This window comes from Onychomys torridus, chromosome 4 (assembly GCF_903995425.1).
Source record: "Onychomys torridus chromosome 4, mOncTor1.1, whole genome shotgun sequence".
In the NCBI taxonomy this organism is placed as follows: domain Eukaryota; kingdom Metazoa; phylum Chordata; class Mammalia; order Rodentia; family Cricetidae; genus Onychomys; species Onychomys torridus.
Window position 1 is genome coordinate 115,827,630 of NC_050446.1, and position 23,620 is coordinate 115,851,249.

The 23,620-nt window shown below is 47.9% G+C and overlaps 1 protein-coding gene and 1 non-coding gene across 2 annotated transcripts in view; one reads left to right on the forward strand and one right to left on the reverse strand.

Moving 5' to 3' along the window:
* Positions 1–23,620, reverse strand: part of Eya2 (EYA transcriptional coactivator and phosphatase 2) — a 172,962-nt gene that overhangs the window by 87,947 nt on the left and 61,395 nt on the right. Inside the window, exons 2-5 of the mRNA XM_036184966.1 lie at positions 14,184–14,302; positions 5,649–5,694; positions 2,793–2,935; positions 1,112–1,228 (exon numbers count right to left, since the gene is read on the reverse strand). Coding sequence (XP_036040859.1) covers positions 1,112–1,228; positions 2,793–2,935; positions 5,649–5,694; positions 14,184–14,292 — 415 coding nt within the window. The 5' untranslated portion in view covers positions 14,293–14,302. The remainder of the gene's footprint in view (positions 1–1,111; positions 1,229–2,792; positions 2,936–5,648; positions 5,695–14,183; positions 14,303–23,620) is intronic.
* LOC118583299 lies at positions 11,384–11,509 on the forward strand. The gene has a single exon (XR_004944883.1). It is a non-coding gene; the product is annotated as a small nucleolar RNA SNORA40 (small nucleolar RNA).

The following is a 23,620-nucleotide window of genomic DNA, read 5'->3' on the forward strand; positions in this document are numbered from 1 at the left end:
AGACTGGTCAGTCCCTTGACCCCTCAGTTTCTTCTTCCGTGAAGTGGGGACATTTACTGCCTCAACACTTCAGAGTGGTGATGGCTATATGACATCCATACCTGGCAACCACTGGGTGCTCGGACAAGGTAGGACAAGAGACAAGGTGGGGTCATCTGCCTGGCTGTGACCGTACCCATTTTCTCCACATACCCTGAAGACATCCGTACAGCCCTTAAGGAAACCAGCAAAACACAGACGATAAAGTGGCCGCACTTCCTAGTAGCCATTTTAAATAGAAGCACCCTCAGTCTTGAGCCCGCCCAGTCGCCATCCTGTTTTCCTGGAGCTATTTTCAGAGCCTGATGGTTTATAGGGGAAAACGCACCAGGATGAACGTTCCCAGAGTCACTGCCACTCTTTCCCTGCTCTGTGCATCAGGACCAAGTGCTACCGGGCACCGCACTGAGCAGAGAAGGAGCCCTGGGAGGATCAGAGATGGGGAAGTGAGTCCAGGGGAGCTCAGCAGAACTATTCCTTCAGTCTTGTGGAGGCTGCAGGAACACCTGCTGGGCACTCAGAACTAGAGTTGATTTTTCTGTGTGCCTCTTATTCCCTGGATGGCCTTTCTCCGAGTCTTAGCAAAGGACTTGCTTGACCCATTGCACTTAGAATGCAAGTCAACACGGTTGCATAGACTGCAGGTTCCTGCTCCCTCCCTGAGGTTCCCTTCTCAGGGACCCTCTCAATCTGTCCCTGTGTCACCACCTCTGTTCTGTTCCTTAAACACATCGACATGTTTTGCCACATGGCATTTGTATTGTCCCTTCCCTCTGCTTGAGATGCTCTTCCCAGGTGTGCATCTAGCTAATACCACCTCACCCTTGTCTCCTCCAGTGTCACTTTCAGCAGGACTACCTGATTATCTGCTGGCTTGTGTATTTCTATCTCTGCCTAGGACTGTAGGATTGCCCCCAGGGCAGAACTCACGTTTTGTCCATCACTTAAGATGGAGCCGGGCACACAGTAGGCACTTTGGAAGTCTGATGAGTGAGTGAATGAATGATGGACATCCACCCTGGAGTGCCCCAGACAGTGTCAGGGAGGGCAGAGGGCAGGACACCACACTCACTGTGCACTGGGTAGGCGTAGGGGCTCTGTCCAGCAGTTGTGGTGCTGAAGCTTGGTCCGTAGCTCAGGAACCCGCTCTGGCTGGGGGAATGGTTCAAACTGTCTTCTGTCTTGATACCTTGGAAGGAGACAGAAGCACCAAACATGTGGTTAGAACCCTTCCCTATCATCCACAGAAGAGCCACCGAGTCAAGACAGTGTTCTCATCAACTTCCAAACCAGAAGTGTGTGTGTGTGTGTGTGTGTGTGTGTGTGTGTATCTGAGACTGGGTCTCATGCATCCCAGGCTTGCCTTAAATTCACTACCAAGAATGATCTTGAACTTCTGATCCTCCTTCCCTCACTTCCCATGTGCCACATCCAGTTTATGCAGTGCTGGGTTGGAACCCAGGATGCTGCGAATGCTGGATGAGCCCTCTCCCAATGAGCTACTGCTCTGGCCCCACCCTGACTGCCGTGATTACCAGTGTGTACTGCCAGGTCCAGCTCTCACACATTTGTGTGTATGGAAGTAAGGGCTCTGCAGCCAGCTGCCCCTTCTTTACATTAGATTAGTTGCTCTGGATGGGTCTGACCCCCTGGTTGTGCAGGGACATGTGCCTCACAGTAGCCATCTAGAGCATTCCATCCCATCTTCTCTGGAGTCTGGTTCAAGGACAGGATGGAGCCTAGTCAGAGAGAACCCTGGGACTTCAGGGAGGTGTCCTAGGCAGGAAAGGCTCTCTGTTTGGGGTACTTGCAGCTTAGAAATGCATAGAGCTCTGCCTGCCACCTTAGTAGAAGAACCTATAGACATTGAAGCCCACACACATGGACACAGCTGATTCCTGATATCATTTCAACACCCAGGTCCCTATCTGAAGCCAGTGACAACACTTCCATTCCAAGGTGTTGATGGTCAAGGCCTCCAAAGCACCCTTTTCAGTCTCTACCATCATACCCGACTTCAAGAGAACTGTCCCTCTCTATACTTAACCTGTGACCCATGGCTTCCTTAGCCTCTTCATCCAGTCTTTTTCCCTTGTGTGAAGCATTGTCACATGACCCAGTTTGGCCAATGAGGACCAACATGGGCTCCTTTGGAAAATGCTGAGAAGAATGAATCTCTGCCAGCTCAAAGACCAAAGCTGGCGGGAACTGTCTGTGTCACCACATGGAGACAACCTCTGTGGGGTTGAAGGCCGTTCAGAGGGGAGCACCCAGCGATGGATCAAGCGTCCCATGAGCTCACCATAGATGATATGTGAGTGTGTGCCCCTGTGGAGGTCAGACAATGGCTTACACAGTTGAGTTTTTTCCCCCGCTGCCTTTAAGTGGCTTCCAGGGATCAAACTCAGGTTGTCATGCTTGTGCAGCAAGCCTGAGACATCTCATCAGACCCTCACTATGTCACCAGAGCACATGGTCTTACACGTTAACAACTGTACCCCCAGATGTGACAGTACATGAATCACTAACTTCTCATTTTCCTGAAACCAGCATGGGTTAGCATATGATTCTTGCAATTGAATGAGGCCTCCTGACAGTCTGGAAGAGATCTGAGCCATGCTTCAGCCATGCTCTCTCCTGCTTTATCTCCAAGCCAAAAATTAATCCAGCTACCTTTATGATCCTGAACTGAGGCATGAAGGGACCACTATGTTGGGGCTGCCAGGGGGTGCAAGGGCTTGCTTGGTACTCACTGTAAGGGGGGATCCCATAGGCTTGTGCTGGAGGTGGGTACGCTGTATAGGGCGGTGCCTGTTGGATGCCTGTGCTGTACTGCGTCTGGCCATAGGCTGCCATGGCTGTGGAGGGCTGACCAGGAGAGACACACAGGTGAGGCCTGGTGGAAGGAGAGATGGTTAAGTCTCCTAGTCCAGCCCAGCATCTTCCCCTAGATCCTGGGATCACCCTCATTTTCTCCTTGGGCATTATGCTCTCATAAGCAAAGACAACATTTGCGTACATCACATATCATTGTTTTCTTTCCCTGGGAACAAAGAAGGTGTGCAGTCAGAGTCCACCCAGTCAGGACTCCATCTAACAAGATGTGGGTGGGTGTGTGGTAAGCCATCACTTGTGGCCTGTCGTCCTTCCCCTCTCTTTAGGCAGCATGGAGAAGTCATTTGCAGTAGCAAAGCTGTAATCCAGAGATGCTGGATCCCCATGTTAGGCAGCATAGTCAAGCCTGTTACAGAGTTCTACCAGATCCATATCAGACTTTATGGGGAAACAGAAAGCCTTTGTTATGGAGACCTCCAGGTTTACTCAGTACTGTGGTCAGCATGATTACCCATCCTTGCGAATGCATGCATGTGTGTGTAAGTGTATACACATGTCGGCACATACATGAAGGCTGCAGGTTGACATTTAGGATCTTCCATTGTCACGCCTCACCTTAGTTTTTGAGGCAGTGTCTCTCCTAACCTCAGAGCTCACTGGCTTGACAGCCTGGCTGGCCAATGAGCTCCAGGGATCTTCCTGACTCCATCTCCCCAGGTCTGGGTCCTCACAGTCATCTGGGCTTTGACTAGACTATGACCCTCTGTCTGCACCACCCCCCCCCCCCCCCCCGATGCCACTTCAGTTGGTGATAAACCACTGTCAAGTCCCTTCCCATTGCACAGCCAGGTCCCAGCCCAGGTCACTTTCAAGAGGTCTAGCAAAGTGATCTAACAACCCTGGAGGTTGTTAGTTTTCATCTTCAGGAGACAGGCTCAGGGATACTCCCTGACCTACCAAAGCTTGTGGACTGTCATGGACCCAGAGGGCACACACTGAATGCTTTACTCTACCCAATGCTCTAGATCCACAGATGGCTGAACATGACCCCATGTGTTTACCCTCTCAGCTTAGGCCTCTAGGAACATGGCTGGTCTCCTTGTATCACTTCAGCTAAAATCTGTCTACTTCGAATGAATCATTTAGGCAGACATGAAACCCTCTGGATTTTTCCTAGTCTGAAGCCTCAGGGTAGGTGTGAGTTGAATGTAAAAGTTTGCAATGTCACAAACAGATGTGACCTTGCTTTTCAGAAGGTTCCACTGCTGCCATAAGGGAGTACTTTGGGGGGACTTATGCCTGAAGACACCAGGCTGGGATCTAAAAGTTGTTCCATCAGCCACTATCTCAGCTCTGTGGATGCCTGTGGTACGGTCAGTGGGTCTGTAAGGCAGGACTTTCTGCTGAACAGAGTCCTTACTTGACAGTGTTCCTGGGTCACACCCTGCCTTTCCATAGAGAAGTTCAAGGTGGGAATCCAAGCTCGTCCACTCCAGTGTTCCACCAAAGCCCAGTGAAGACTTGGATTGAACTGGGGTTCAAGTTAAAATTAAAAATCTAGAGAAATGGGGACCAGGGAAATGGTTCAGGGGACAAAGTAATGAGGACTGAGTTCTGATCCCCAGGACCATGAACAATGCAAAGCCCCATGAAACACATCCGTAATTCTAGCACAGGGAAGGCAGAGATAGGAGCTTACTGGCCACCAGCCCAACTGAATCTCTGTGCTTCAGGCTCAGTGAGAGACTGTCTCAAAAATTAAGGTGGACAGGGTATGAGGGAGACACCCAGTGTGGACCTCTGGCCTCCACATGCATACACTCACATGAACTCACACACACACACACACACACACACACACACACACACACACACACTACACACACCCTTCCCCCTACTCCTAGAGAAAGGACAGTGGCACTCTCCAACCCGAGTAAACACTCCAGGAGGTTTTACTGGGTTCAGTGGCTGCCAGTTCCAAACCTCTTCTGAGGGGGAAGCAGCCTGAGCCAATGCCCTCACCAGGGCTCCTCTGTGGCACTCAGAGAGGGGGATTTCTGGAAGCCTGAGAAGGCACCATCTGGCCAGGTCTAACATGGTCTCTGTGCTCAGCTCTAAGGACTGGAGCTTGCTCAGGGAAGGTCCTGATACCCATCCTCTCCTGGGCTTCTGAACCCTGGCTGATACATGGTGGGACACTCATGGCACCAGGTGAGGATCTTCTGAGACAGGGCTGTGTCCATCCTCTCTCATCCCAATGCTCACATGGGCTCTGCCAATGAGGAGTCCTGGGTGAATGTCAGAGCCAGAAGAAAGGAAGGGATGGAGTGAGCAGGAGGCAGGGAGGTGGGGGTGGGGAAACAGGAGGAAGAGGGTGGGGACACAGGCAGGGGTGGGCGGGGACAGAGGCAGGGAAGAGAGAGGAGGGAGAGGGAGGGAGAGGGAGGGAGGGGGTCTAAACAGGGAAAGGAAAGAATGGAAAAAAGAGCAAACATCCAGAAAACAGCGGATGATACTCAGAGCCCATTCTAAGCAATTTACACCTTCTTTCACTTTGTAGGACAGGTCACTCAATGTCCCCTTTCCTAGTCGGGGAAACCAAGGTTCAGGCAGTCAGATTATCTGTGCAAGGCAGTCTAGCTGTGTCCATGCTGGCATTTCTATTTGGGGAAACAGTTCCAGAGCACCCCTACCCTCACCCCAGCCACCTACCTCTGAAGAAGAGAAAAGGGAAGAAGTAAGATAAAGGGGGATTATGTGGCCAGAGTACTCACCCCGCAGAGAGCCGAGGCACGCTTGGAGAGGCCGATTTGGTAATGCCTGGAGAGATAAAGAAACGAAGAGCATCTAGCTGCTGAGTTCGGCACAAACTGTGACTTCAGAGATACTTGGGAACAACTTAGAGGGTGGTTGCTGGGGACTTTCTCTACCACAGAAGTTTCTGGGAGGCAGGCACTCTCCTCTTAGTGGGCTCACAGCCCCTCTCTGGGTGCTCCTGCTCTCCAGGTACCACAGGAAGGCAGGCACAGAAACACACAGAGCATCTAGGAACATCGACCCACATGCTGCACAGAAGGGGAAACGTAGTGTCTGGGGGTTAAATTCAGGTCCTTATGCTTATGGGGCAAGCACTTTCCAGACTGAGCTGTTTTCCCAGACCTGATGACATCACCTTCCTGTTCTTCCCTCTCTAATTGTAATTAGTGGAGTTCAGGTCAGGCTAGCTCCAGCACATCCAAGGAAGGCGCTTAGCTAGCCCTTGAGATCCTGACACAAATGCATTCCTGGATGCCTGCTGTTCAGCTACCACAACATCATCACTGTGGGTGATGATGAAAGGTGACAGCCTTAGCTGGGAGAGCTGTTTTCTGGGGTGTAATTGATCTGAGTGGTTCCCTGGGGAGTATTTTTGTGCCTCATCATTTCAAATAACACCACTCCGTGTCCACAAGCAGCCTGGATAAATTCCGGTGCGGACAGGATGCATCCATTCCCTGATTCAAGTCTGCTGACTCTGAGGCTCTCTCCAACTCCCTCACCTCACTCTGGGACTTGGCAACCTCTCCCACCCCCAGCCTCAGAAACTTCTCCAACATGCAGGCATGAGAGGTTGATGGTGTCCATCTTTTACCCAGCATTCCCTGTGTGCTAAGCTTCCCGATAATCACTTTCTCTGCATTGATGATATTAATCCACAGGTGAAGAGCTAGGGCTGGAGAGTCTGCAAAACTCACTCAGGGCCTCTGATCTTAACCCTGGTGGCCCAGCCCTGCAGCCTGTCTCAACCATGACACTACAAGCCAAGAGATAGTCACCAGCATGATGACAGCAAGTACCCCCTCAGGAGTTAACTATGAGCCAGGCCCAGTGGTAATGACTTAGACACTGGATCTCATTTAATCCTTACCATGAGGTAATAGGACCACGAAACAGGCAAGGCCATCTTCCTCCCACCCTCTGTCCAGAAGCTCCAAAAACTGGGTGCACCTGAACCTGAATCCAAGGGTCACATGAGCCTCAACCCTGTTGTTAAGTTGCCAGACACACTCTGTGGTGTCTCCTTGAACTTTACATAGAGTCGTAGCTGAGCTTAGACACACAGAACTGTCTGCATAACTGCACACAGTGTCAGTATCGATCATGGAAAGAAGGACCAGAGTTCAGTATGACTGTACCTATGTATGTGTGGATGTGTGTGTGTGTGTGTGTGTGTGTGTGTGTGTGTGTGTGTATGTGTGTGTGTCCATGCACATGCATGGTGTGATGGCATAAAACGTGCTCTTTACACATCACACTTAAAAAGCAGTATTGACTCAATGTTAAAGAAAGTTCTGGCACCTACTTGGTGCCTCCTGACGCTTCCCTTGGTCCTGAGGTCTTTGCCCCAGGCAGGCCCCACTTGCCCCACTTTCTCCTCTCCCAGGACTCAGAGCTAATGGTCTCAGAAGCAGCCAGTCTCACTGTTGGTATAAGCTCAAGTGTGCAGATCAGAAACCATTGAGTTAAACATTTTTAATGTTTTCATTAATAAATATGCAAATACTTACAAAAAGGGGACCCAGGGAAACAATATTCCTATGGGTTTCCATTAACTGCTGTTCCAGGCATTTGAAGGGAGCATTTTTTCCTCCTGGTTGCCAAGGAGTGATTGGCATGGTAGCTTTGCTCAGGCTTCTGGCTTCCTCACCTCTACTCCTTCCTGAATCCTTCAGCCTTCCGCCTTTCCCCTCCCCACACAGCCAGGTCTCCCTCCTCCTCTGTTCTTCACATCTGCAATCACCACGCAGGCAGGGGAATAGATGCTGGGGGGATGGGCACTTGAGAGTGCAGAGTGCCTTTTCTCTTGCAGACTATTCTTTTGAAAATAGTTATTAACCTCTTGCCTCCTGTATCACATTGAAATTTGCCATCATGGGACACACTAGGGATTGAGAAGGTGGGGCAGACTCCCCTATGCCTGTCCTTGTTTCTTCCTGGGTCCTCCTGGATAGGATGGGATAGACTTCATTGATAGTTGGCCTGTGTCTAGGGGTGATGGGACTAGGGTGAGACCCTGGATTGAGCAGGAGGGTGGCCAGGCCTTCCCCAGGGACAGAGCAGAGCCCCCAGTCTGTGAGTGCAGTGGCTGCATAGGCCAGAAGGGGGCATCAGAGCCCCAGGAACTGGAGTAACAGGCAGTGGTGAGCGGCTTGATTTGGGTGTTGGGAACTGGATTCTGGTCCTTTGCAACAGCGGTGTGTGTTCTTAACCGATGAGCATCTCTCCAGCTCAAGGCCCAGTTTTAGTATGTAGAAACTACAAAAGGAGTCTATGTGTGAGTGTATACAACTGTGTGACTGTGTAAGTGCACACACTGTGTGCAATTGTGTGTGTGTGTGTGTGTATGTGAAGGATACACCCAGTTACTCATTCACTTGTGCATTCCATATTTATCTTTCCCACTGTGCACCAAATCTACAAGCCAGGTCTCAGCACTGCTGACTTGATGCTCTTGGCAGAAGCAGGTAGGCTTAAGTGCTCCGGTTCGATTTTAAACTTTGACTGTGTGTACCCTGACAGAGTGGCACACTGCCCTTCATTCTTTTTGGGGGGTTCATTTTTTCACCTGAAGCATGGAGCTACAGTTTGTACCTGAAGAGGAAAGCCAGGCTACCAAATACCAGCCTCAACTATTCTTATCTCTCCCTTCCCTGCCCCTGCCCCATGGCAACCACTTTCTTCTGAGAGCATATGTGACATCATCCTCACAGGGATGCCACCAAGCTAATGACTCTGAAATCAGTTACTACTGGTACACAGTCTTACTGAGCTTACTGACTCTTAAGCCATCTTCAGTGACATGAGATGGCTTCTGATACCCGAAAAATGCCTGGAGGCAAGTATGTACATGTTGTCCAAGTGCACCCTCCCATCTTCTCCAAGTGTGTGACTGACATCACTCCCAACCCCCAAGTGCACGTTTAAGAGTCCAGAAGTGTGACCAAGTCTCTTCTCTCACGGGGCCACTCTGACAAACAAATACCTCTTTTGGCCCTCACAGTGGTAGATGGGGAACATGTCTCAGAGAATGATTTAGGGGGTCACAAATGCGTGTTCCTCTATGGAAGCCATCACAAGTTAATTTTAGTGCATGTTAAGAGCATAACGAGGTGATAGAAGTCACATTTTTCTAAAGGTGGCTTGAGTTGTTCTCTTAAAGTGAATTTATTTCAAGGTTGTTGCTTTTCTTTTTTTCTAAAGAAAAATTAGCAGCCAGAGGCATAGCCGGAGGCAGCAAGAACACAGGGCAGACATGGGCTGCAGAGGGAGTGTGTGAGGCAGAGTGATCCATGGTGGAATCTCCAGTGTTCTTGTTCCTAGAGTAGGATCTGGAGCATCCTCCGTACCCCAGTAGCCTCTGGGAAGTTGCTAGAACACCCAGAGCAGGAGCAGAAAGTAGATCGTGTTCCTTGGGCCAGTACCTGGCCCAGAAACTTCAAGCTGGAGCTGGCCGGGTAAAACTGATGAACTCAGTTGGAGGCAGGAGTGAGCAGGAAGTCATAGAGCCAGGCGCCTGCTCCCGGGAGCGGGTTCACCTCCCTGGAACACTTGACGGATTATGGCTGAAACTTTTTAGGAAGCATCTGTACTTGACAAGAGGAATCTTCCCCTTGGCTTCTTGGTATCCAGAACTTTTACCTCCTCCTCCCAGAAGGCAGGATATAATTCAGATCCAATTGTCGCTTGAGTAGGAATGAAGGAAGGACAAGGTGGGGTTGCCCAGTGGCTACTGCAAGCCAGAGCACTGTGCGCATGGAGGTGGTATTCATTTTATCCCTGAGAGAATCTGATGGCGCTGTCATCTTGACACAACCTACAGTCACCTGAGAGGAAAGCCTTGCTTCAGGAATTGCCTAGACTGGATCGGCTTGTGGAAATGTCTGCGGGGGAATGTCCCGATTATTGATGTAGGAGGAAACAGTCGGCCATGAGTGACACCATCCCGAAGCAAATGATCCCTGGCTGTATTAACAAGGTCAGTCAAGCGTGAGCCTAGGAGTGAGCCAGGGAGTGAGTCACCCAACCTTGTTTCTCCATGGCTTCTGCTTCGAGTTCTTGCCCTCAATGATGGAAGTGTAAGCCAAACAAACCTTCCCCCTACCCTCTAAGTTGCTGTTGGTTAGAGTGTTTTTATCCTAGCAACAGAAAAGTATCAAGACAAAAAGCAGCACCCAATGCTGCTGGGACCCACCTGAGCGGGTGGGATTGTATGCCTTCCGAGGACTCTGTTGGAGGACTGGGGAGGGCTTTGGAATTTAAGCTGGGAGAAATAGTTGAGTGTTCAGAGATGAATGGAATGTTTTGGGGGAGTCTGGAGGCTAAGAACGCAGTAAGAAATGGCGACTGTGGAGGCCTGACTCATGAGGTTTCAGAGGGAAGGAAAGTCTATTTGTGCGATATGTTGAATGAAGAACCCATGGGTGCTGGTCAGTTGGGGTTGAAGAATCAGCCGTGATTAATAAGAGACCAGTTTATTGAGGTAAAGGTCTCTCTGTTTCATTGGGACATGGAAAGTGTATCCTCATGACTGCATCTAGAAGCTAATGTTCAAGAGGCACCTGAACTTGAAAATGTCTAAGAGTCTCTCATGTGGTACCAGTTTGAAAGGCATGAAGCTACATGATTAAAGGGGCATGGAGTGCAGTTGAGGCTGGCACTGTGTTGCAGGGCTGGAGTTTCTGAAGAGGGGTCAGGAGAGGCCATTGGTGAAGGTGCAGCCTCATCGCAACTGGAGTCTCCAGACACTGGGGATGCTGGGAGTATGGGATGTCTACCACAGAGACAAGCGTGGCATGGCACTGACCTCAGACTGTGAGACAAGCTATGTTGCTCAAAAGCCAGAGCTGGAGAAGTAGGGCTGGCCTAGCCCTTTGGAGTCTAAAAGACCATGAATGAACTCCAGGCGTCAGACACTGAGCTACAGGATTTGGATCCACATTGCTGGATTTAGTTCTGCTTTGATCTGATTATTCGTACACCCTGGTTCTTCCCTTTTGGAAAAAGAAAGTATGCAACTTGTGTTTTTTTCTTTTGTTGAAACTCACAGTTAAGAGGCTTTGGATTTTAGACAAGACCTTGGACTTTTAAAGTGTTGAAAAATTTAAAGACTGGGGCTTTTGATGCTGTACTGTCTTTTATAATATAACATTAACATAAGGTCGTGGGGACAAGGGATTGAAAGATTATGGTTTAAAAGTGATATGTTTGTGGGCCACATTGACCAGGGTAGAGTATCCTAGTAGTCTTTAATTTCCAATTTGACATCACCTGGAGTTAACTAAGGGAAAAGCCTCAACTGACACCAAGGGATTGCCTAAATGGGCCTGTGGGAGTGTCTATAAGAGATTGTTATGGATTATTATTATTGTTATTGAAATTTATTAATAATTGATGCAGGAAGGTCCAACTCACTGTGGGTGTCACCATCCCTAGGCAGTTGGTCTTGGGATGTACAAGAAAGCTAGCTGATAGCATGTATGCATGGTTTTGTTCAACCAGTGGACAAAACCAGAGAAGATGCCTGTAAGGGCCTCTTTTCTTTTATACCAGAGCTCATAGTTTAGAATGAGTTTTGATACATACAAGGACTACAATATACAAGAAAGCGCAAAGGGATGATGGTGAAGTTGGTTAGTTTATAAGTTAAAAGCATAGGCAAAGAGAAAACCAAGATGTATAAATCATCATATAATTTTCATGTGATAAATGAATATAGTAGAGTTAGCTGAGCATGAGTCTAGGAGCAAGCCAGAGAACAGTGTTCTTCCATGGTTTCTGCTTCAAGTTCCTGCTTGGAGTTATTGCCCTGACTTCCCTCAATGGTGGACTGTGACCCAGAAGTATAAGCCAAATAAGCTCTTTCCTCCCCTAAGTTGCTTTGGTCAGAGTGTTTTATCAGAGCAACAGAGATGAAACTAGAACAGAATCCAAGAGGAGGTCACCATGACCTGAAGCTTAGGTAGGCAATGAATAGGGAGGGGGAAGTAAGAAAACTTTACTGTGGTTCAAAACTAATATTGACTTGAAATTAGCTCATCCCTCAAGACCACTGTCAGCATCTATGTTTCAAAAACATACAACCACTCACCCATCTACCCAACCACTCACCCATACATCTACCCAACCACCCAACCACTCACCCATACATCTACCCAACCACCCAACCACTCACCCATCTACCCAACCACCCAACCACTCACCCATCTACCCAACCACCCAACCACTCACTCATCTACCCAACCATCCAACCACTCATTCATCCATCATCCATATACCCACCCACCCACCCACCCATCTATCTATCCATCTCTCTATCTACCCATTTACCCAACCATCTACTTATCCAGCCACCCACCTATTCAGTCATCCATCCATCCATCCATCCATCCATCCATCCATAATTTTGAAGGTCTTCTATAAGCCTGGCACTGAGCTATATATTAAATATGAAGGAGATTTAAACGCATATATAGGAATGAAGAGTTGCCACCGGTGAACTCTAGGCTAATGCTATACTACTGAGCTATGCTCCCAGCTCTTTACCTTGAGGTAGGTGCTCCACCACTGAGCCACACCCTCAGCCCCCAGTTCAAATGACCACCAAATGTTTTCTGTGGTAGTGAAAGAGAAGGAGGGGAGGAGGAGGCCAGATTCAAAGAACTGGGTTGGGAACGCGCCCCAAAATGACCCTGTTCTGTGGTAATGCCAGCATTTCTTGGAACCAGAGATTAGGAAGGGTTTGCCACAGAGTCAGTTCTTGCGAACACCAAAGATGGAGGGGAGGGGCAGGGACTTATTTAAGGGACAGCTACCCTTCTGCTCCCACCAGGTGGGAAGGGGGGGCTCTTGTAGCTGAAGGATTCAGCACTTCAAGGGAAAGTAGGTTTTGATGTGTACTTTCCCCATTTTTCACAAAGTCACTGGCTTTGCACAACACACCATGCAGGCCAAACAAAGGACTGGCCTAGGGCCAGACTCCCACCCTGCCTCTGATCCCTGTGGTGATCTGACTCAGAGAGTGACAATGGTCTATGTTAATCATTTACCAAGCCCCTGGGGTGGGCCAGGCTCTCCACACATCATAACCTCATTTAATCCCCTGTATGGCACTCTCCAGAATAGGTCATTGCCACAGCCCATTCAACAGGGGTGGAAACTGAGACTCAGAAAGGTTGCTTGGCTGGGGAGTGGCTAGGCTGGAAGTCAGACATGGACGCCCTACACCCACCGCTCAGACCCTTCCCATACTGAGTTGGAGACACAGTAGGAAATGAGCCTAGGCCTCTACCCAGAGAGAAAACAATGAAGGTCTTTGACCCCTCAGAGGGTTGTTTTTCACAGATGCTTGTAGATGCCAGAAGAATTGTGGGTGCGCCCCTCCCCCATCCAGTCGTGGTCTCAAAGCCCACACCCTTGCGGTGAGATTTTGAAGAGGGTTGTCCAACGTCATAACCAGCATGCAAGGGCAATGCCATTCATTGTCTTGGTGACAGAATAATTACTCGGGAAGCCTGGATTTGTTCTCAAAACGTTCCCTGTGATGATGTTTCACATTGGGCACATGACCTTTTGGCTACTTGCAACAACAGTCCTGTAGCATTCCTGTCCTGTGATCTGGCATCACACAGAGACCATGACAGAGAAGAAGCGGGGGTCTGAGGACACCACTGGCTGCGAATCGCAGGCACACTGCGGGAGATAGGGTTAAGTCTAACGCTTCAGCACGATAGCTTAATGCCTTCTGCTCACCTCAAGCTCCACCAGGAAGGCTGACAATCCCAGCAGAGCAAACAATAGCTTGGATTGTTCTAGAGAAAACTAGTCTGGCAGCATCATTTGCCAATAATTTTCTAAACAGCTTTAACTTTCTTCTGCTTCCTTGATTTCAACCCAACCCGAAAGCAACAGGCAGATGAGCTCTCGTCTTGGGAACACGACACCTGCAGGAGGGGTTGAGGGACAGAGGTGGAGAGCCAACAGGTCATGCATGCCTTAGGTAGGGCTAGGAATGCACTCTAGGCATCTATCCTTCATAGCAAATGTCAGGATTTCTTGGAACCAGAGACCAAGAAGGGCAGCTTAGGGCATGACCATGTATACCTGTCCCTTGAATGATGGACAAGACTGTGATCCACGTGCACCTAACTTCTGTTCTAGAACCATCAGTGTGCGAGTGTTAGGTTCTGGGAATGGAACCATGGGTTCCTCCGTCTGTCACAAATGAACGAGGCCCTCTTAACTCATCCAGTCAAGTTTTCGTGGAGGCCTACCTTCTCTGTCACTCAGAGCCCCCACGGCAGCGCTGTCCTCGCTCCACGTCAGGGATTCCTTGCAGTTACTGCTTGCTGCAAGGCTGGGTGAGATCACCACTTCTAACATTGCCTTGTACCTGAGTGGAGACAAAGGGAAATGTAATTTATTCATTATTATGCATGTTTGCTAATGAGTCATCTTTCTGCCCCTAAGAATGTAAATATTAAAAGCTGATTACCTATTCCCAACCTTCTAATAGATTCCATATTATACAAATTCACAAACTTTTTGTCAGAATGGAAATGAAGTCCTTGCCCCTAGAGAGCATACCCACTCCATTAAAACGCCTACTCCTGTGCTCTGAATTTTCCCATTAGAAGTATTGTGTTTTGGTCTCTGTTCTGGATTGCCCTTGAACTGGGGAGACATCCCAGGAGAGGAAGGGGTGAGAGGTGGAGGGAAGGATTGGTATCTCAACTTCCAGAGATAGAGGGGTGGGGGGAGGGCACTTAGAATTGGCTGTGGCTACAGCAGAAAAGTGGGTAGTGTGTTTGCACAGTGGAAAAGGACATAGACGACAGTCACAGCATTTCACACGTGCCTCTAGGGTGGGGCCTGGTGCCACAGCTCTGTAACCCCAAGCTGCTTGGGATGCTGAGGTAGAATCATAAGTTCAATGCTAGCCTGGGCTCCAGAGCAAGTCCGAGGGCAGCCTGGGCAGCTTTGTGAGGCTCTGCAGCAAAATGGAAAGTAAAGAGAGGACCAGAGAGCAGGCACTTGCCCTTACAAATGTGAGGCCTTGAGTTCCACCCCTAGGACCTGAGTGCCTCTGGTGGTTCGGCCAGCCCAGAGCAACTGACCCGTCCAAGAAAGCAAGCCCTGAGGCTGGAATTGCTCCAGATTTTGACATGTCACAGGGTTGGGAGTGTGTGTGTGTGGGGGAACACAAGGTGTCATGGCTTTCTTCCTTTTTCAATGAAACATCCCACACTGGCCCTGTAACTCTAGTTGCTCCTCAGTGCCTACATCGTGCTATGGCTGGGAAAGGGGGCTGCCAGCTAATGCTCATGGCCATGCTCAATGGCCTAGACTGCAACTTACAGTACTCACTACTGCTTGCTACTGTCAATCAGTGAGAGGCAACGCCTACTGAGCATATCTTAAGCTGAGGTCATCCTGGGCATGGGCAGTTACCACTACACATGGGATACCCCAGGGCCATGGTTGGTATAGTGGAGCAGGTCGCCACAAAAACATCATAGATTCAGCTCTTCCTAGTTCTGATACTTGCTGACTTAAGTCTAAGAGATGGAAACCATCAAAATGACTCCCTAACAAGATCATGGTGCAGGTTAGGAGGCAAGCACCCATATGTCCTACAAGACTCAGCCTTGACAGACAGCATGCTCAGATAACGTCTCACAGGCAGCCATAACAAGGGCTGAGTGGGAGCCTATGCAACATGGTGATAGATGGCCAGAGTCCCACAAAGAGGCAGCAGGGCACCGATGGGAGAATGACGGCTATGAAGCCCCGAACACTCAAGTCCAGACTGTACACTGTAAAGATGCAGGAAACAAAGGAGAGCAGTGTGGGCCGGAGAGAGGGTGCAGGGGTTGGGAGCGGGTCCTGCTGTTGTTGAGGATCCACGCGTGGTGCTTAGCACCCACATCAGGAAGCTCTGACGGTGTATCCACAGCCTTGCTTGCAGACTAAACCACAGTTGATGAGCTTTTGTTGTGGAATATTATTTAAACTGGGCAAAGATGTGTTGTACTTGTTTATGCTACAGAATATTACTGTAACTGTACAAAGGTGGGTTACATTTGTTTATGTTGCATTTGTTTAACAAAGTAAGGATGTGTGTTTAATTATGTAAAGATGTGTTACATTTGTTTCCTCTTGCCAGAGACACCATCTCTCACAGAGTCCACAGCTGGCTGCTTGGCTAGTCTGGCTGAACAACAAGCCCCCAGATCCTCTGGTCTCCTCCCCCAGATATTGGGGTTACAGCTCTGTGCCATTATGTCCAGCTTTTGATGTGGGTGCTGGGCATTCAAACTCAGGTCCTCATGTTTTGACAGCAGGGACTTTACTCACAGAACCATGCCCCTCAACATGAAAGTGTTTTATATAAAGTTTTTAAACTGGTGAGAGACTCCCACATAAATGGGGTTCTACATGAGCAGAGAATTATTGGTCCTATTTTTCCCACATACACAGGCATCCTAAGTGTCCATATCCTTGTTCCCAAATTGCCACAGGCTCTGCAGGGTGAAGGTCTGGGTGTCTCCTGCAGGGTGGATTGTGCCCTCTACAGGAGCAGACTTTGAATCTGTCACCTGATTATAGGTGACAGAAATTTACACTGAATCCCCATTCATTTCCCTCCTTTTCCAGGGTGTCAGGGGATAACAATTTTAAAAGAAAGATGATGTAAAAACCTTGGTCTCAAGATGTCACCTCGCTATCTCTGAGCATAGCTATTAAAGGCCAGGGCTGCTAGCTAAACTGCCAAACCCAGTTTTAAAAAGCATAAATTACTTTCTCCCTGGTTCTTAAAACTCATAGAAGTAGCTGGAAGGGCTTAGCAAGACAACACCACGTGACAACCTAGGTGCTTGCCTTCTCTTGGAAATGAGGGAATAGCACCATGATTTTGCTTGGCAGCCACCAGCTGGGGCCAAACAGGCCCAGGCTGGTCAAGACACAGGGCTTGCATTTGCTGCAGGCTGTACCACGTTTGACTTTTGTCCTGTCGACCCCCTTTTTTCTTATTTACACTTCTTTCAAGTCCCCACAGTCATTTGCTCTGGAGAGCCTGGGCATATATGTTTTCAGAACAGACAGCAGAGACACTTCCAGTCTCTGTCACATGCCTTAGGGACTTTACACTGGTCTGCTGGCACTAAGAGCTTCCTGGTATTCAAATGGCCCTTACTGACTTTACACTCAGGTGTGTGTGTCCTGGAGTCTCTGCTATGGGACAGAGTGAAAGTGATTAATGCTTTGGTGGATTTTATGTGGTCTCCCACCTAAGCTGTCCATGGCTTGGAAATCAATTCTGTTTTCCCCACAGGACCTAATACAGTATCCTGTCATTCCACTACCCCACTAACACCTGCTGGAGGGAGGAAGAAGGAGCGAGGGAGAGGGACAAGAAAGCTAGGAAGTTAAGTGCCTCCTGTGCATGAGGAGCTGAGTTCAAATCCCAGCACCATGTGAGAAGTTGAGCATGGTGAAGACAGGAACAGGAGGGTCTCTGGCCAAACAGTTTAGCCTGATTGGTGAGCCTCAGGTCCTACCGAGAAAGATTGTCTCAAAACAAGGCTGGAGCCCTAGAAACAACTCTGGGTTGTCCTCTGGCCCTCCCACATGCGTGTCCATGTACACACACACACACACACACACACACACACACACACACACATACACACTGAGTTCAAGGCCAGCCTGGGCTACACAAAATCCTGTGTCAATTTAAAAAATAAAAGGAAGAAATCGCCGGGCCGTGGTGGCACACACCTGTAATCCCAGCACTCGGGAGGCAGAGGCAGGTGGATCTCTGTGGGTTCGAGGCCAGCCTGGTCTACAAAGCGAGTTCCAGGACAGCCTCCAAAGCTACAGAGGAAACCCTGTCTCGAAAAAACCAAAAAAAAAAAAAAAAGGAAGAAATCTATATTTAGTAAGCAGCATCTTTCGACTGGACCAAATCTTTTCCCTCTTGCCTTCGTTTCCCAACTGGTCCTAGACAATGACTCATCTCTAGTGTATCAGACATGAAATGTGGTCATAATAGACGTCGCTGTGCCTCTTTATGGATGGCACCTGCTCTAATTTATAGGCTTGCTAGGCTTTTTAAAAAAGATTTATTTACCCATGTATTTTATGTTTATGAGTGCTCTGTCTTCATGTACACCAGAAGGAAACTGATTCCATTACAGATAGATGGTTGTGAGCCACCATGAGGGTACTGGGACTTGAACTCAGGACCTCTGGAAGAGCAGTCAGGTGCTCTTAACTGTTGAGCCATCTCCCCAGCCCCACTTACTAGGCTTTTATTTTCAATCTGCACTGTGACTTTTAAACACATGCATTGCTAAGTGGAAGCCTAGCTTGTAGCCATAAATGCACTGCCCTGGTGAGGGCATCCTGGGAGCTACCATCTCTCACCTATTCCAAACGATGCTGCAATGAACATCGGACTCTCCATTTAAGCAATATCTATCTATCTGTTTGTCATCTATCTATCTATCTATCTATCTATCTATCTATCTATCTTTCTACCTTTCTTTCTCCCTTCCTTCCCTCCTTCCCTCCCTCCCTCCCTTCCTTCCTTCCTCCCTTTCTTCCTTCCTTCCTTTCTCTCTCTCTCTCTTTCTCCCTCTCTTTCTTTCTATCTACCTACCTACCAATCAATCATCTATCTATATATCTATCTATCTGCCTGTCCATCTATCTATCATCTCTCTGTCTACCATCTATCTATCTATCCATCTATTCATCCGTCCATCCATCCATCCATCCATCCATCTGTAATGTGCATATACATCTCTCTCTCTCTCTCCCTCTCTCTCTCTCTGTATGTGTGTGTATGTGTGTGTGTGTGTGTGTGTGTGTGTGTGTGTGTGTGTGTATGTATGTATGTATGTACATGAGCATTGTGTGTATGTATGTGAGCATCAGAAGAGAATCTTGAATGTTATTCCTTAGGCACCTTCCACCTTTTGTTTGAGACAGGGTCTTACTGGCCTGGAACTTTGGCTTGTAGCCTAGGCTGACTGGCCAGTGAGCTCCACCTTCCTAATGCTGAGCTCACAAATGTTCAATGCCAGGGTGGGTTCTGGAGCTTGAACTCAGGTCCTCCTCATGTTGTGAGGCAAGAGCTTTACTGACTGAGCCATCTCTCAGTCCTGTATCCATGAAGCCTTAAAATGCATACACATACACACCCACACCCACTCACACCGAGCATGATTTCCATGTGAGCTGAACAGTAACTGAAACGTTAATGTTGATCAAACATTAACAGCCTGTTCTTCATAATTCCCGAGCTTTTTAAGATTCCCACCAGCTGCGTACAGGCTTCCGGTTTCACAGCTTGATGTGACATTTGTGTTGTGGTTTTGATACAAAGTGTTCTCCAGAACCGCTGGTGTATGGAAGGCTTGGTCCCTAGCTGGGTGATCCAGTCACCAAGATGAGGCACCTGGCTGGTCTTCAATGCACTCACACGTGGTCAGTCTCACCTCACCTGCACAACCATGGAGCCAGGCAGCTGTGGCCTGATGCCTCTGAAATGGTGCCTTGCCTCTAAGCATCGAGGGGCAGTCTGATTAACACATCTGGAACTGCCCAGAGCTCTACCCCACATGCTGAAAGGTAGGAAGCAGTATTTCATAGTCATTTTCATCCTCATCTCTCATGTCCATGGTATGTTAAGGAGAAGTGCGTATTCATTTCTTTTGTTCTTGTCCGTCTTTATTATTATAGCTTTTCTTTGTTGTTGTTTAGGGTTTTTTGTTAATTGGTCCATAAAGCTTATATTAGTCTATTATTCTGTTCTTTCTCTTTTCTCCCCCAGCCCCTTTCTTCGGGGGCAGGGTCTCATTTAGTCCAGGCTGGCTTGGAAAACACTGCACAGCTGAAGCTGACTCTTGATCCTCCTGCTTCTGTCTCCAGAGGGCTTGGATTATAGGAATGTGCTGCCATTCCTGGCTCAAAATGACAACGTTTTTTCTCCCAATGATGGGAGCCCAGGGCATTGTGTATGCTAGGCAGGTGCCCATCATGGGCTGCATCCCTAGTTCCACATGCTTAGAATTTCTTTCCTGAACCTTCCATTTGTCTATTTCCCTCATTTCTGGCATTAAAAAGGTGTTGTTTACATTTTATTCTCTGTGTATGGATATTTGACCTGCATGTACGTCTATGTGTGCCTGGTGCTTGCAGAGATTAGAAAAAAGTGTCACATCCCCCGGATCTGGAGTTACAGATGGTTGTAAACCAACGCGTGGTTGCTGGAAATTGGACCTGGTCCCCTGGAAAATCATCCAGTGCTCTTAACCACTGAGGTACCTCTCCAGCCCTCTGGCATTTTAAAAAAATTGAACAAAATTTCTTATACATTTAACTAATTATTTCTTATTAGGTCTAAAACTCACTTCCCTATTTTTATTTAAAAATCCATCTCTATGTTAAGCTATTCATAATTTTATCTTTCCTATGTAAGTCTTTAATTATCTTTACAATCTTTTTCATGTTGAGTTGCGTTTTTGTCTAATGTCGGAAAAAATTAAAATAAGCCATGTTTTCCTAGTTTTCATTAAAGCAGCCAACTAGGTGTTGATAACAGCATAGTTTGAAATTTTAGCTCACTTTCTTAATCACAGTAAAAACCAAACACTAGGAAGAATTTTTTTCTCTTGAGACAGGGTTTCTCTGTGTAGCTTTGGAACCTGTTCTGGAACTCACTCTGTAGACCAAACTGGCCCTGAACTCACAGAGATCCGCCTGCCTCTGCCTCCTGAGTGCTGGGATTAAAGGCTTACACCACCACCGTCTAGCTAGGAAGAATGTTTTAAGGCATTCAAAGACAAGGAAGGCCAGGCTTGAGGACCCTGGTTCTCTAAGATCGAGGATGGTCAGAATTAAATCTACTCTCTACCTTCTTTTCTCTCAAGACATCTACCAAGTCATGAGCAAGAGCAACATGACACCTTAGTGTCATGGGCTTAGAGTCATGTCACTGGGCTGTGGAGACAAACTTCACTAGGGCAGCTCAGACACAAGGGGAAGAAATCGTAGAAATGTGAGAACACAGAGTGCGACTTGAGATTGCGGATGGTGTTGCTTTTGGGGGGATTGCTGAAAAGCTGGGGAAGGGACAGCAGAGAATCCAAACAGAAAAGGGTTCCTTAGCAAGAAGCTGAGGAGAGAGTTGCCCCTCAAAGATGGGGAGCCTTAATCAGAACACGAGGCTTGTGGGATTGGGAAGGTAGTTTAGTAGATAAGAGTGTTTGCCAAATAAGCCATGAAGACCTGAGTTCAAATCTTCAGCACGCATGTAATAACCTGGATGTGGCTGCATGTACACCGGTAACCCCAGCACTGGAGCAGGGTGTGGGGGGGAGGCAGAGACAGGAAAGCTAGGGCTTGCTGGCTGCCAGTCTAGCTCCGAGTTTTTAGTGAGGGGCCTTGTTACAGTGGTCAGTGTACCCAGAGTCCTTCTGTGGACTCAACATGTACATATAGATGTATTCACCAGTACCTACACCACTCCTGCCATACACAAATAAAACAAATACTCCACGATTTCACCGAACCCTTACTTGGAGTAAGGGCAAGACAAACAGATACTGCACCGTGTCACATCTTAATCTCACATCGGATGAAGGATTGCCTCTGCCAGCAGAAAAGCAGTGTTCCCTCTAAGATGTAATCTCCTGGAGTTTCCACATTTTTCTCAAACACAATAAAAAAACAAACAACAAACAAACAAAAACACCAACCACCAGACATGTAAGGAGATACGACCAAAGGATCAGAACCCAAGACAGAAAAACCAAACAAACCCCATGAGAATCAGAGATCAGAGCTGCCAAAATGGCTTCCCAGGAACTGAAAACGAGGTATAGAGAGAAGACTGGAGATGAAAAATGCTTTTAACTAAGAATGTCAACCAAAAAAATCAGGTGGAAACTGCAGGGCTGCAAAACAAAACAAGCAGAACTGAGAACACAACGCAAGGCTCAGTGGAGCCGCAGAGCGGACACGGTGGAAGAAGAGGCCGGGGAACTGGGGGCCAGTTGGTGGGTGAGCCTCCAGAAACTGCGATACAGGTTTTGAAAAAGCACAGAAAAGACTGTCCATGGTAAAAGAGCTGACTTCCATGTAACGGGGCCACAGGAGGGCTGGAGAAGGAAGGAGTAACACACGATGCTTTAAGGGAAACTGACGTAAGACTGTCACAGAGGGACATGGGTCATGGAATGAAGTTCTGCCGAAACATGCAGGGTCTACACAGAGCAGGTCTTGCCTGGGCTTGGCACACTGGAGCCTCTCATCTCTAACTTAGAGTGGGAGAGATGAGAGTTATATTTAAAGAAAGAATGATAAGAATAATTAAAACATATTCTCTAAAGAGAATAAAGACTGATATAGACTGACTGATAGCTGAGTCTACATCTCAATACAGAATTCCATGCCAGTGAAGAAAAAGAAAACTCTTCAAAAAAAATGAAGATAAAGGTCTGGGAGCTTCTCAGTGGGAAGAATGCTCCCCGTGGAAGCATGAGGGACTGAGCTCAGTCTCCAGCACTGTGTAAAAGCCAGGAGTAGGGAGAGTGCCCGTAACTGTAGTGAGGGGTGCCGGGACAAGGCAGATCTCAGGGCTTGCTGGACAGCCAGTGTAGCCCAAACAGAAAGCTCCAGGTTCAGTGAGAGACCCTGTCTCTAAGAATGAAGTGCAGCGCTGTGGAGGAAGACAAGCAAGGCCAACCCCTGGTCTTCCATGTGCACAGACAAGTGAATGCATCCATACACACACATACTCACATAGCTCACACACAAGTGAAAACCAAACAGAAATGAAGCAAGAGGTGTGCTTTTTTGGCCATTGGCAGACCTACAGGACAAAATGTCATGTTGTGGAAGCATGACCATTCAGCAAGGATGCCCAGCAACATGAAAGGGCAAATGTGTGAGTCGAGTGACCAGGGGCGAACACACTCAGTCTGGCTTGTCTAAAAAGGCACGTGTGCTAATTATAGGCACCAAGAACCATCAGGGGTCCACGTTATGATTTTTACTTAAAGAATGAAAAGGAATGTAACCATTTACTGTCCATTTACATTTTTTTATAATAGTATAAATATAAGCAGAATAAACCTTCCAGTTACAAGACAAGGGATGGGCGGGTGGGATGGCTCAGTGGGTAGGTGTTTGCTGCTCGACAGTGCAAGCCTGCTGACCTGAGTTCAATCCCCTGGATGCATGTAAAGGGGTGGAGAGAACCCTACCAAGTTGTCCTCTGTCCTCCACACATGTCTTTTGACATATGCTCCCAATTAAAGTAACAGTAACAACACAGATGATCAACTTTTAAAACTGACATGCTTTGTATGAGACCACTTTGAAAGATAAAGCAAGATAACTTGGAACCATTGCAAGAGAAACCATCAGAATAGCAAATCCCTAGCAAAAAATAATTGGGGAAACCCACATGATATAAACACAGAAAAGCTGGAGTAATTCCAGACAGGCTTTAAAATAAAAACCACTGCAATAGACTTAGGGGGACATATATACCCCGCAAAAGAATCTATCCATCAAGTATAATAATTTAAAATGTGCCCTTTCCAGGTTCATTTCCTGAGAGCTGGCTCAGAATAGGGATAAAGACAACTAGCTGAGTCCAGGTCTCTGCTAGACAAACTCATGACCTAAAATTCGA